A 14854-nucleotide genomic window follows, 5' to 3' on the forward strand; every position below is an offset into this window, starting at 1 on the left:
TCTCCCTTGTCTACCTTCTGTCTTAGTCTCTTATTTTTTGCTCGCTGCCCTTTTCAAACAGATAAATCTCCTTTGTGCTGAGAATTTGGTCTTGGGGGTCCTGAGCTGGTCCTGACTCTAACAGTCTAGGACTGTGTCAGTATGCTGGTTTCTGGCTTTCAGCAGGGTGAGCCATTGGGGTCACCACAAGAAAACAGAGATCAGAGGGAAGTTCAAGTATGTATCTCCCAAAGCCTTTCTTCAGTTTCCCTGGGGGCTGACCACACCCTCTCTTTCATTTGGGGTCCACAAACTTGCTTTCCTCTCACCCTTTCTTCAGTCCCTGGGGTTGGCCTCCCTTCTTGTGAACAAACTCACCGAATCATACCACCCCTTCCCCATGCACTCCAAAGCAAATAAGTCTGTCTTTGAGCTCTCTCCCCGATCAGCCAAATGAGCAGGCCATCTTTCTTCTTGCCATGACTCCGAGTTGACAGAGATGGAGGCAGACGGTTACCCACTGTCCTTAAGTGATAGGAAGATTGAAATTTATACAGACAGAATAGGAACACAACGCTGGATCTATGACTGGCCCTTCTACTCTGGATCCACATTCTGATCTGCTCCTCAATGCCCTGTCATCCTCCCTAATACTACAGATCTGCCCACTAGCCCGGATGGATGTCAGCTTCCCAGGAGGGCTTCAGGGAGCCCAGTTTACCCCTCTGCCCTGTCCCCACTTACCCGGGAGATGCCCACGATCTGTTCATCTGGCAGCAGGCTGACACGCATGAAGCAGGACTCGAAGGTGGCCTCCTTACGCTCCAGGAGGTCCTTGCCTTGCAGCACTGCCACGTGGAGGGTGTGGGAGCCTGCATCATAGTCCATGCCCACCTCTACCTGGCCCTGGCCCAGGGTGAAATCCTGCCCAAAGGTGTTGCTCACAGAGGAAATGGAGTTCAGAGAGTTGGCCGACTGAGACTTGCAGAGAGGACTGTACGGGGCCAGGTCCAGTTCCTGGCCCATCAGCTCCAGAGGTCCCAGCTCACTGATGCTCTCAAAGGTGTCCTCTATACTGAGGCTGCCTTTGCTGCAGGGGGGTCCCCTAGTGGTGGCCCGTTGGGCGTTCCATGGAGGGACTCTCTGAGGGTGAACAAAAGGGACAGGGCAGCATCCCATGGGTCTGGGAGAGTGCAGAGAAATGCCCACTGCCTGTTGGTTCAAGGCACCCCAGGCTCTCCTTTCTCAAAACCAGGGGGACTGTTATTTCAGGCCGCGCGGCTTCTCTTTCCTCAAACAGGAACTTGCTACATATCTCAGGCTGGCCTGGAACTCATGATCCTCCTGCTTTAACCCGAGTCCTGGCATTACAGTCATGCATCAAGCACATCTAGCTTGTTGTTTTCATTTTTTTTTTTTTTCAAGACAGGGTATCTCTGTATAGCCTGTCCTAGACTCGATTTCTAGACCAGGCTACCCTCGCACTTCGAATTCACAGTGATCTGCCTGCCTCGGCCTCCAGAATGCTGAGATTATAGGCTTTTGCCACTGCGGCCAGCTGTTGTTTTCAAGACAGGGTTTCTCTGTAGCCTTGGCTGTCTTGGAACTCTCTCAGTAGACCAGGCTGGCCTCGAACTCAGAGATCCACCTGGCTCTGCCTCCCCAATGCTTTTGAGACAGGATTTCATGTGGCCCAGGCTGGTCTAAACCTCTGAGCTATCTCTCCAGCTTGACTGGCTCTTTTTTATTATGTGAGTATGAACATGTGTATGAGCATGAATGTGTGTGCATGTGCGTAGAGGCCAAAGGTCAACCTTAGGTGGTGTTCTTCGGAAGCCTTCCACCTTGTTTTTGAGACAGGGTCTCTCACTGGGACATCCCCAGGGTTCCTCATGTCTCTGCCATCCTAATTTTTACACGGACGCTGGGGATCAAACTCTGGTCCTCATACTCACATGGCAACCATTTTCCTGACTCAGACATCTCCTCATAAGCCCCTGTTTTTGCTTGTTTGTTTGTTTATTTGTTTACTTTTGCTTTGAGACAGGGTTTCATGTGCCCAAGACTGGTCTCAAACTTGCTATGTAGGTGGGATGATTTTAGCTCCTTCCTAATTTTCCTTCTAAGTGTATCACCCTACTCAGTGATACTTGTGTACTAAACACCTTTTTATTGGGGGAAAAACGGGGGTGAGTAAGATGGCTTATCCAGTGAAGGCACTTGCCACCAAGCCTGATGACCCCAGCTTGGTCCCTGAGACACCATATGGTGGAAAAACATACCCAACTTCCACAAATTGTCCTGTGCCTGTCCTCCATATGGCAGTGCAGGCACACATATATGTGAGCATAACTGAATGAATTAACAAATAAATATGTAGTAAATAAAAAAAATTTAAATTAACTCAAAATTTTCAGTAAAAAAAAAAAATATATTTTTATGCTATGGTACTACAAGACTTGGTATGAGGGTCTCCAGATTCGGAGCTAAACAAGACACAGTCCTCTTCTCTTTCTTTCTTTCTTTCTTTCTTTCTTTCTTTCTTTCTTTCTTTCTTTCTTCCTTTCTTCCTTTCTTCCTTTCTTCCTTTCCTCTGAGGCCTGGGCTGGTCCCAAATTCTAGACAATTCTCCCATTTCATCCTTTAAGTGCTGAGATCACATGAATGGGATTATACCACACCCAGTTTAGAAACACAGTCTCTTGAGAGCTCTGCTTCTGCCTCCTCTTCCACAAAACCCTACATTTCTCCTGGGAGGCACCTGGGCAGAGCAGATAAGAGCCTCACAAGACAGGTATCTCTTCAGACAAACACAACTGCAGTTGGGTCCCTGGGTTCCCTGACTCATAGTCCCCCGAGGACCTCTTGCTTCAGAGAATCAAAATGGCCTTTCAATCTTAGAGGACTGAAGAGAAGAAAAAAAGAAGTGACTCTCTCTGTGATTTAGGCCTCACCTACAACAACCCAATGTCCACCAGCAGGTGCATGGTTAAGCCAAAAAGTAACACACTCACCCACGGAGCATCACTTGGAAATGACCAGGCCAATACCAAAACAAAAGAAAGAAGATGGACGTTGAGAACTTCCTGGTGGCTGCAAGATGTTGGTCACAGAGACCACAGGGTGCACAATTCTATTTATGCTCAGGCTCTGTGCCTTTGAGCTCTGCCCCTGTGGCCTCAACCCATCCTGGATTGTGTACTGTGCAGTCAGGCTGTGTCTGTCTTCATTTCAAACAAACTTATTTTTCCTTGGTCTCTATTCCCTTTATAGAGCAGGGTGACAAATATTTACATGGGATTGACATCGCATTAAGTATTAAACCTAGAGATGGTTTAAAGCACACGGCAGGGTGTGTATAGGTATTGTGCAAACACCACATCATTAACTTGATCGTCTGTGGATTTTGGCATTTAGTTGGGGTCCAGGAATGAATACTCTGAAGATGAGGAGGGATAACTGTCTAAGAACTGTTGAAGAGGCTGGCGAGACAGCACAAACAGTAAAGTGCCTGTTCTACAAACACAAAGACCTGAGTTCAGATCCCCAGCACCCACATAAAAGCAGGCTGCAGGCTGTGGTGGCTTGTGCTTGTAACCCTAGCCCTACAGGAGCAGAAACAGGTGGGTCTCGGAGGGTCAGACAGTCTAGCCAATTGACCAGGCTGAGGAGAGACTCTGTCTCAAAAAATATGATGCAGAGTTAGTGATGCAGGAAGACAGCAAACATCAAATGCTGGCCTACACACATACACATCACATACAAACATACAAATAATAACAAAAAAGTTTGAGTTAGTAAATGAGGGCAGTTGAGTTTCTTTTTGGGAAGATGAAAATATTCTCAAAAATCCATCGGCTGCTCATTATACTAAAAGCCACAGCAATGTACATTTTAAGGAGGTAGATTCCTTAGCCGACACCTTTTGTTTTCTGATACAAGGTCTCAGGCATCCCACACAGCTGGGTGTGGAGCCTGTTACATTCTTGAGCTTGATTCCTGACCATCCTGTCTCTATCTCCCAAACGCTAGGATTACAGGCCTTTCCCGCCATGCTCCGTCAATTGTCTAGTAGCTGTTCTGTCTTGTTTTGAGACAGGGTCTCACTGTGTAGCCCAGGCTGACCTCAGACTTGTGATCCCCCTGCTTCAGCCTCCTGAGTGTTGCTACTACAGGTTTGAGGCATAATCCCCAGCTTATGGAGGTGGATTTTACCTCTCAAATTTTAACCTCAAATCATGCTGAGGTTCGTGTGGCAGGTGACATTGAAGATAGATAGGACTCTCTAAATCATTTGCAGCACTATGCTGCTGCCCTCAACTCAGATGGGGAAACTGAGACTTGGGAAAGCTCAAAAACTTGCCCAAGTCCATAAAGCGGGGCTCCCGCTCTGGCAGCAGGACTCCAGACAGGGCCAGAGTAATAACCACTGCTACCCCTGGTCTGGACCTGGCTTAGCGCTCTCACAGCAGCAAGGTGGAAATTGGCAGGAGAAGTGAGGGGCTCCCCGAATGGAACCTGAGATCTAATGAATACATTAAAATAAAGAAATGAGAAACAACCACCTCGGGCGCACACACATGCCTGTAAAGGAAGTTCTGGTTTCTGTGTAAACTCAGCTATGTCATGTAAATATGTTTTTGTTTTAATCCCAAGTGTGGGATTTTAGTTTGGGCTTTAGTTTGTCCTCAGCTGATAACAGTGGTGTGGGAGGCGTGGCCTCTGAGGGCTGGTAAAGGCCGGCCACCTGCAGAGGGGAGAGGGGCGTGGCCTAGGACTGAGGCTATCAATGTGAGAGCCCAGAAAGAGACTGTGGCACTTGGTGTCAGCATGTAGCGCTGGTTTGATGAGACCAAGGATGGTCGGTGTGGCGGTTTGGAGCAGACAGATGCAGAGAAATGCTTCAGGACGCAGTGGCTTGGAGGAGACTGCTTGCTGCGCATTTGCTGTGGACAGAGATTGGGATATCCCCCAAAGACCCCTCGACCCTAAACAGCTGGGAGAAGTAAAGGGGTCTGCACCCCTCCTCTCCACTAACCTTCTCTCGCCCCTACCTAGGGTTGGGGATTGGAAGAAAAAGGCTTTAAGGAACCTCGATAAAACAGAGTTTAAAGACGAGCGCTACACAGGCCAGCGCCTTGGGACAGGGGAGCCAGGACTGTGTCAGTGAGCCCCAGTTTTAGGTTCCGACCTTAAGTAGCTCAGAGATCAGAGTAGGACCAGGCAGGCAGATGGATGCATAAGACAGGATGCTGGAAATTGTACTGGGAGTACCAGAAGGCTGAGAGGAGAGGAGCAAAAAGATGGCAGGAGGCTGAAAAGGTGGCTCAGCAGTTAAGAGCACTGGCTGCTCTTCTGGAGGACCCTCGCTTGAGTCTCAGCACTCACATGGTGGCTCACAACTGTCTGTAACTCTAGTTCCAAGGGATCTGATTGGCCTCTCTGGCCTCTTTGTGCATCATGTACACACAAGTAGTACAGACATACATGTAGGCAAAACACTCATACACATAAAATAAAATAAAATAAAATAAAATAAAATAAAATAAAATAAAATAATAAAATAATAAAAAGTACAGCAGGCTGTAGAGCAGGGGCTAGAAGCCGTGGCCAGAAGAAAGGAGGTGGTGGCAAAGGACTTGAGTCCAGTGGGAGAGAGGGAACAAGGTACTATGGACCAGAGAGGCTCCTTGCTCCCACCCCCCAAAGTCCAACATCCAAAGAATTTGGAGCCCGGCATTCCTCTAGCATGAGCACTGTCTGCTGGCCCGGGGAGGAAAACCAAGGCTGACCAAACACAGCTGGGACACGGCAGCCTCTGGATTCAGGTACCTTGCTGCAAGGTATATCCCCATGCCAGGCTGGTGTCCCAGGAGAGTGGAGGGACCTCACGTAGGGGTCCCAGCCCAGAGGATGTATTGTTTGAAAAAAGTCCCAACTCATGTCATGCCTAGCATGAGTCACCCAGGCTTATTTATAACAGAGGAGATCTGAGAACATTGTGAAGGTCCCCCCGAGGGAGCTGGTGGGAGCTGACTGCTCTGCCATAAGCAGGAATATCATTGGCCTTTGCGAATGGCAACTTTGGCCACTAGAGTTCATAGGGGAATGACATTTTCCCTATTGTCAGCATTAAGAGAAAAAGAAAATCACTCCCCAACATGATACAACCCTATGATTTCAATGTGAAAATCACACAGTGGACAGACAAGGGCTCCGGAGACCAGGCTAGTTTTGGTTGCACATGCATGGAGTCTGAACACTTGGGAAGTGGAGGCAGGAGGACCAGGCGTTCTAGTCATCTTTAGTTGTATAGAGGGTTGAAGGGACTATAAAAGGATGTGTCCCCTACTTGTCATAGACCTTTCCAGTGATAGAATGGAATTTGGGAGCCTACTGAAACCACAGGCAGCATGTCTACGGAGGGTCCCAGGGCAGGCATGACAAGGTTCTGGAATGTCCTTGGAGCCTACACACCGAGGTGAGTTAGGAAAGTACCTGGCCAGCTAGGTCACAGCAGGCCAGGCAGGAGCAAGGGGCACAGCAGAGGAAGGCACCTCGCATGTCAGGGTATAGGTGCTGAGGACTAAATCCTCAGTGCTTGGCAGAACTTGGAAGCAGCGCTGGGGTAGAGAAGGAAAAACCCCAAGTGGGTGATGTTGGATGACGATGGATACACGATTGTTGATTGGGTTTACGGAACTTTGGTGGAAGTGAGGTCTAAACTAAGGTTAACAATGAGATGATGAAGGAGGAGAGGAACTTTGACAGCAGCTTTTATTTTATTTTTGGAGACAGAGTCTCTGTATAGACCTGGCTGTCCTGGAACTCACAATATAGTCAAGGCTAGCCTTGAACTCACAGAGATCCATCTGCTTCTGCCTCTGGAGTAAAGAGATTTAAAGGCACGTGCCTTCACACTTGGCCAAAGAACAGCTCTATACCTGTATACAGATCACTGCCTACAAGGTGTTGCTTACACTCTTCCCACACACCGGGCCTCCCTGAGTCCTGAGAATCGTGATGGAGTCTCCGATTTTCAGATGAGGAAGCTGAGAGGCGGAGAATCTACTACGGTCATCTGCACTCTCTTTAGATTTCCACCTGAGACACAAGGGCTTAGCCACACAGAGCAGCGAGATGGTCAGATCCAAGGACTCACATGAACAATGGCTGGGAGCTCGCAGGGCTGTGTGACACTGTGAAGACCAGTGGGGCTGCAGATGAAAAGGGAAGCTGTCTGGGGACCGAGAAAAGTGGTCCCCTCCCCATCTTGAAGCTCAGCCCTGGGTCACTTTAGCCTGCGCTACAGTAAGAGCTGCTGTGATAGGGAACATTAGACTAGGGGTTAGGGGATCTGAGATCATTTCCTGACCCATTACTGTCACTTCCCTCACTAAGGCTCGATTCTGTCATTGTGAACAGGGAGGGAGACATCTGGAGAAAAGACGGCAGCTATGTCTCAGTCATGACACCATCCTCCACATAATATCAGGTGTGACGGGAGTATGCTGGCGTTCTCAGGCCATCTCTCAGGGCTTCATGGAAGCATCGGAGAAGGGAAAGAGTGATTCCTAGACCCTCACCAGCCCTGAGCTGGGTGACTGTAGCATTGTCTAACATTGGAAGACTCCAGGAGGGGCCCCAGGTGAGTGGATTCCATGCCACAGGCTCATCCTGGGGAATAATGGGTCAAGAGTCTCCTGGGAAATCACTCATGTCAAACAGAGGAAAGTTGTTTTGTTTTGTTTTAACAGAAAGGTTGCTAGGCATGGCAACACATGTCTGTAATCTCTGTTCTTAGAAAGTAGAAGCTGGTGAATCATGAGCTCAAGTCCATCCTTAGCTACATAGAGAGTTCAAGGCTATGGGGCTGGAGAGATGGCTCAGTGGTCAAATCACTTGCTATGCAAGTGTGAGGATAAGCGTTTGGATCCTCAGAACCCATATAAAGGCTGGCCTGGAGCACACTGCAAGTGCCTGTAACTCCAGCCCTGGAAAGTAGAGACCAAGGTTCTCCAGAGCACGCTGGCTATTGAGATTTTCCAAATCAGCCAGGTCTGAGTTTCACTAAAACTGCCTCAATGGATAAGGCGGGAGAGCAAGGATGACTCCTGACATCAACCTTGGCCACCACATGCACATCTACACATGTGATGGCTGTACCCCCTACATATGCCCACACATGCATACGTGCACACACATACACACAATGCAGACAAATATTTTTTGAAGCCAACTCGGCCTACACGAGATCATGTCTAAGAAGCAAACAAAAACACACAAACCAAACCAAAGACACAGAAAGAATCCATTGCAGTGAAAAGATGAGGAGACCCCCAAATGGGTTCCAGGATGACCTATGTCCCCATGGCTGAGTGACCTGTTACTCATGTCCAGCTGACACCTCCCATCCCAGGCTGCTGCAGCTGCCTGCGGCTGGGCTCCTTGTCCAGGAGACTCACCGCTCAGATGGTATTCTGTCACATCCACAGCCATGATGTCCCCTGCGGTGACAAGGACTGATGTCCCCTGCGGTGACAAGGACTGGAACGGAAAGCAGAGTCAGCAGTGAGCAGGGTCCAGAGCATCACATTCCTAACTCAGCCGCCTGTTCCTTGAGTTCACACTCAGCTGCTGGGGGGGCGTGTCCAGAATGGTTGCTACTCTAGTGTACAACCCCCCCCTTCTTCTTTAGTCTTATTTATTTTTGAGCCAGATGTGCTGGCACACACCTTTAACTCCAGCACTCTAGAGGAGCAGACAGTAGGACCTCTGCATGTTCAAGGCCAACTTGGTCTACAAAGAGAGTTCCAGGCCAGCCAGGGATATCCAGTGATACACACACACACACACACACACACACACATACTCTCTCTCTCTCTCTCTCTCTCTCTCTCTCTCTCTCTCAAAAAAAAAAAAGTTTTAAAATGTATGTGCCTGGGTGTTCTGCCTGCATATATGTTTGTGGAACATGTACATGCAGTATCCAAAGAGGCCAGAAGAGGGCATCAGAGCTTCTGGAACTACAGTTACAGAGAGTTGCTAGCTGTCATGTGGGTGCTAGAAACTGATCCCCCCACCATGAGCTGTTTCTCAGTCTCCAACTGCCAACTCCCCTACTCCACAGCACCCGCCCACCCTCCTTTCTTTTGAGAAAGGGTTTCTCTCTGTAGCCCTGGCTGTCCTGGACTCATTATGTAAATCAGGCTAGCCTAACAGTCACAGAGCTCCACCTGCCTCTGCCTCCCCAGTGCTGGGATTAAAGGCGCCCATCACCAAGTCTGGCCCCTCCTTCCCCTGCTTTTCACCTCTCTCTCTCCTTCTCCTCCTCTTCCTCCATCCCCCCTCTCCTACTTCTTTGTTTCTTTGTTTGTTTGTTTGTTCTGCTTTTCAAGATAGTTTCTTTGTGTAGCAAGAGCCCATCTGTCTGGACTCACATTGTGGACCAGGCTGGCCTCAAACTCACAGAGATCCACCTGCCTCTTCCTCTGCCTCCCTGAGTGCTGGGCTTAAAGGGGTGTGCCACCACCTGGCGCCCCTCTCCTAGTTCTTAGACAAAGTAACCCAGGCTGGCATAAAACACTCAATCTTCCCTCAGCTGTCCGAGTGTGGAGATTACAAGCATGCACTGCCATGCCTGCTGCAAAGGTATTCTTGTTTCTGGTATTTTCAAAACCAGCGAATCAAGGCAGGCATGGTTGTACACACTTGTAATCCCAGCACTCAGGAGGCTGAGGTAGGAAAATTATCATGTTGAGGACAGTCTGTGCCACATAATGGAATGCATAAAATGGTGTTTTAAGCTTTTGGAGAAAGGGGCTGAAACAGGATCTCCTGTAGTTCAAGCTGGCCTTGAACTTGCTATATAGCTGAGGCTGGCTTTGAACTGCTGACCTGCCTTCATTTACCTCTCAAATGCTGGGCTTAAATATGTGCTCCATTATGTCTGGATACCAAAACCTGTTTTTGAATGTGCGTGCAAGTACACTAAACCCTGTGAGCACATTTGAAAACCAAAGGTTGATGTCAGGATAGAGCCCCAAGAGCCTCCTGACTTGTTCCTGTTTTCGGGGCCCCAATCCCCCATATTCCACCACCCTCGCCTTATCAATCAGAAACACACCTTTGCTTCCAGTGCTAGAGATCTGTACTCAGTGTGTGCTGGCATAGCACACATTTTGCCTCCTGGGCCATCTCCCAGCCTCCTACAGTTTCTCAGTCTCTCTCTCTGTGTCTCTTCTTTTTGTTTGTCTCTCTCTCTCCTCCCCTCCAAGACAGGGTTTCTCTGTGTAGCCCTGACTATTCTGAAACTCATTCTGTAAACCAGGCTGGCCTTCAACTCAAAGACATCTGCTTCCCTCTGCCTCCCGAGTGCTGGAATGAAAGGCGAGCACCACCACTGCCCGGCCTAAAGTCTCTTCCTAAGCATTCTAAAACTCATTTAGGGTTGCTAGATAAAGCACAGGATACCCATGGGCACTGCAACTTCAGATTTACTTTTAGCATAAGACCCTAATATACATGGGGCATATTTATGTTAAATACGATCCGGTTATTTACCTGGAGCCAGCATTAGCAGGTGCTTTTAATTTGCCAGCCCTGCCTCTTGGCCATCCTAAAGCAGCAGATGGGAACAGAACCTGCTCATTAGGACAAGCCACTTGGAAAAAAAAAAATTAAAAGGGTTGAATTCCTTCAGTAATCTACTCTCAATCCTTCCCTGAGTGGGACAATATCTCCCCTGCTCACGCTCATCTCCTGGGCTCCATGAACCACTGAGGTCTAAGTTATTCTGGGCGAAGCCCTCAAAGCTCACATCCACCATTGCCTGGACTCAGGTGACTGTTTATTGTCTTATTGTTGTTGTTGCTAATAAATTAATCTGGCTTGGGGATGTGTTCTGAGAGGGTGGGGAGAAGAGCTTCTGGAATGGGAGACTAGAATGAGCTGTACTTGTTTCACCAAGGGCAAAGAAGGCTAAAATTACCTCGCCACACTGCTGGGTTCCTTTGTAAGTGCTGTCCTCCCCCCCACAAAGCCTCCAAGTCTCAGGCAAGGGAAGAGAGGGTAAGGTCTGAACTGTCGAGGGCTTGCTTGGCTCAGGGCATCAGCCTTCCCTTTGCAGAAGAAATTCTAATTAGGCATGGCTGGAGCTTCCATGAAATGTTACTTAGTTTTATATCAACATGACACAAGCTACAGTCATCTGAGAAGGGAATCTTGATTAAAAAAAATTGCCTCCATAAGATCCATCTGGAGTGGTGAGGCACGCCTTTAATCCCAGCACTCAGGAGGCAGCAGCAGGGTGATCTCCGAGTTCCAGGCCAGCCTCTTCTACAAAGTGAGTTCCAGGATGTCTGTGGAGCCTTTTCTTAATCAGTGATCAATGGGGGAGGACCACTGTGAGCAGTACCATCTCTGGGCTGGTGGTCCTGGGTTCTATAAGAAAGCAGGCTGAGCAAGCCATGTGGAGCAAGCCAGCAAGCAGGACCCCTCCATGGCCCCTGCATCAGCTCCTGCCTCCAGGTTCCTGCCCTGCTTCCTGCCTTGGCTTCCCTTGTGGACTGAGATTCATAAAGTGTGAGCCAAATCAACCCCAAGCTGCTTTGGTCGTGGTGCTTCATTAGAGTAGTAGAAATCCTAATTAGGACCCATGTCTGTAAAGAAAGCTGGATGGGGCTGGAGAGGCTCAGCGGGCTCAGTGGTGAAGAGCACTTGCTGCTCTGCCTTTTATTCTCACCTACTAGGCAGCTTACAGCTGTCTGGATCTCCAGTCCCAGGGGGATCCAGTGCCCTCTTCTGACCTCAAAGAGCCCCAGGCATGAATGTGGCACACACACACGTGCAGGCAAAACACGAATACACATTAAAGAATAAAACCTCAAAACATTAAAAAAAAAAAAAAAGCCAAATAATAGCAAAATTTTTTTCATTACTTTATTTATTTATTATGTCTGGGGGGGTATGTGTGGAGGTCAGACGGCAACTAGCTGGAGTCAGTCTTTTACTTCCCCTAGCGTAGGCTCCAGGGCCTGGATTTAGGTCATCAGGCTTGGCAGCAGGCCCCTCCACCGGGAGCCATCTCACCAGTCTCCAGGTTTGTTTGGATTCTGAGAGGCAGAGTTACTCTGTAGATAAGGGTGGCCTCCAGCTCCCCAAGCAGCCCAGGATTACCTGGAATTCCTGGCCCTCTGCCTCCCTCTCCCTCTACCCACTAAAAATTAAAAATTGATTAACTTTTTGTTGAGACAGTCTCATGTGCCAGGCTGTCCTCAAAGCCCATAGGTAGTTGATAATGACCTTGAACATTGAAGTGGAGGTTCCAGCCCTCCAGCCTTCCCCTCCTGAGGCCTGGGGTTACAGTTAGGTGCCATTCCACTCAGTTTTACCTGAGGTTAGGGACTGAACAGAGGACTTCAGCATCCGAGGCCAGCACTCCACCTCTGAACGACATCCCCAGCACTCATTAATTTTGAGACAGGGTCTGACCATGTTGCCCTGGCTGGCCTGGAACTGCTAGGCTCAGCCGATCCCATGTAACTCAAGCCCATATGTCCAGCTTGTTCACTTTTAAATATAATCCATACACACACAAAAATATGCCCACATGATTCAAACACATTGTGCTTTGCCTCACCAACCCTTCCAAGCATTCTGCAGGCTTTCTGTGGGGTCAGGGGTCAGTGAGAGAGTGAAACTGAGACTGTAGGCATTTTGGGGGAGGATGTTCCCTCCGGCACTGGAGTCAAGAAGCTGGTCGTGCACACATAGGTCCTGGGGTACACGGCCTTGTGATGCAGGGCAGATGAGGGTATGCAGCCGGCTCCTGGTTCTCCTGATGTTGCTCCCACATTGATGAGATAAAGAGTTGTCATGGTGATGGGAGGCAGGGCTAAGACAAAAAGGCTTCACCCATCTTGGCTTGAGTGAGCCCTGGGCTTGAGATAATGGTAACAGCCAACCTCTCTGGGTACATTTACGCACCAAGCACAATTCTAAGCATCTATGCATATTTGACCCCATTTAACTCTCTTAGCAAGGCATTAGAGTCATGTCTGCTCTGCAGACCAGAGTGCTGTGGAGTTAATGCACCACCTAGCTAAGCAGCGTTCACTCAAGGCTGTCTGGCTCTGAGCTCCTAAACCACCATGTCTTATGGAGGATAAGCACAGGGTTTCCAAGAAGCTGCCTGAGAACTGTAGGTCTCAAATGCTTGCTGCAGAAGTCTGGGGCTGGCCCAGCCCACAGCAGAAGTGGTTTTGGGTTCACTAAACACAGTGTGAGAACACACATTCCAGCCTGCCTCAGCCTTGCTGCGATTCTGTTAAGGCCTGCAGGGTTCTCTGCTGCACATCTGGCAGAGGCTGGCAACAAAAAGCAAAGACTAAGCAAGGCATGCTACAGCATGCACAGTGCCAGCAGAGCCTCAGAGGGCATCAAGCCTCCGGCTTCTGATATACATGTGTATGTGGGGGTTAGGGTCAACCACGGCTGCTCCAGCTCAGACGCCACAATCCTAAACATGTACTTCCCTTATTTCCCCACAGGAACTGTGATATCTGGGAAGGTATGAAGGACTGCTCAGTACATCCCGGGCTAGAACTCCCAGCACTGCTACCAAGTCCCTGAAGCCAGGGCACATCTGCCTACGTAGACGGAAGAGGAAACAGGAAGATGTCCAAGAGCCTTCAGGGGATCAAGCCATCCCTAGGTTTGAATTTCAGATTAGCCCCTTCATTGACTCACGGCTTTAAACAATTTTCTTAGTTTCTCTCTCTGAGCCTCAGTAGCACTATCTATAAAAGGGGCTTACCACTGGGCTTGGAAAGTAGAGCTGTTGGAAGAGTGCTTGCCTAGCATCCAAGAAGACTTGGGTTTCACTCTCCAGCACTGGATAAAACTGCATGTGGTAGTATACACCCATAGTCCTAGCAACGGAAAGGTGGAAGTTCAAGGTCGTGCCTACCCTGTGAGAGTGCCAGGAGGGTGGAATGAGAGGCTTAGAATGAGAGAACTTAGTGAATAGCAGCTGCTGTGCTTATAGGCCTGGCCAAAGCATGGAAACAGACCCCAGGTTTCTGTGTGCAGAACAATCATGGGAGCATCACTCTCAACCTGCCAGTGTGTTTTTTGTTTAAATATTTATGTATTTTGTGTTGGGGGGGGAGGTTGTTTTGCCTGTGTGTATGGCTGTGTACCGTGTGTGTGCCTGTACACACAGAGGCCAGAAGAGGGCCTCAGATGCTCTGGAAAAGCAGCCAGTACTCTTGACCTCTGAGCCATCTCTCCAGGCCCTGAATTCTATTTTATGAGTGTCTACATGACTGTGTATGGATGGGTATATGTGTGTGTGGGTATGGAGAAGTCAGAAGTCAACCTCAGGTTTTCCTTGGGAGCTGTCTACTTTTTTGTTTTGTTTTGTTTTGTTTTGTTTGAGACAGGGTTTCTCTGTGTAGTCCTGAACTCCTGGAACTCACAGAGATCCACCTGCCTCTGCCTCCCAAGTACTGGGGTTAGAGGTGCATCACCACACCCGACTCTACTTTGTTCTTTGAGACAGGGTCTCTCACTTGAGGATTAGTCTAGGCAGTTCTGGGGAGTCAGCCCAGGGAAGGGCTTGTCTCTGCCTCCCCAGTGCTGGAGCATATGGCTGCTGGAGATTGAACTCCAGTCAATTTCATGCAGCATGCCCACCACGGAGACAGGCTCAGGCCCCTCCATCCACAGTGCCCTTCGCTGCCCCCAAGTTCAGCTCCAGTCGACACACAGCTTCAAGGAAGGTCCCCTTCCCGCAGCCGCAGGCCTCCTGCAGAGGAGGTGCGACGCCCCCCGCCACTCACGCTGACAGTTCCTGCAGACCCTCACGCCCTTC

General features: G+C 49.1%; 1 protein-coding gene across 1 annotated transcript in view; it reads right to left on the minus strand.

The window, feature by feature from the left end:
- Window positions 1–14854, minus strand: part of LOC110544115 (uncharacterized) — a gene marked incomplete at its 5' end in the record, with an annotated part of 34555 nt that overhangs the window by 6602 nt on the left and 13099 nt on the right. The window contains 1 exon segment of the mRNA XM_060365149.1: window positions 724–1122. Within this exon segment, the coding sequence (XP_060221132.1) occupies window positions 724–1122 (399 nt within the window).

The sequence above is a fragment of the Meriones unguiculatus genome, chromosome 1 (genome assembly GCF_030254825.1).
Source record: "Meriones unguiculatus strain TT.TT164.6M chromosome 1, Bangor_MerUng_6.1, whole genome shotgun sequence".
NCBI lineage: Eukaryota > Metazoa > Chordata > Mammalia > Rodentia > Muridae > Meriones > Meriones unguiculatus.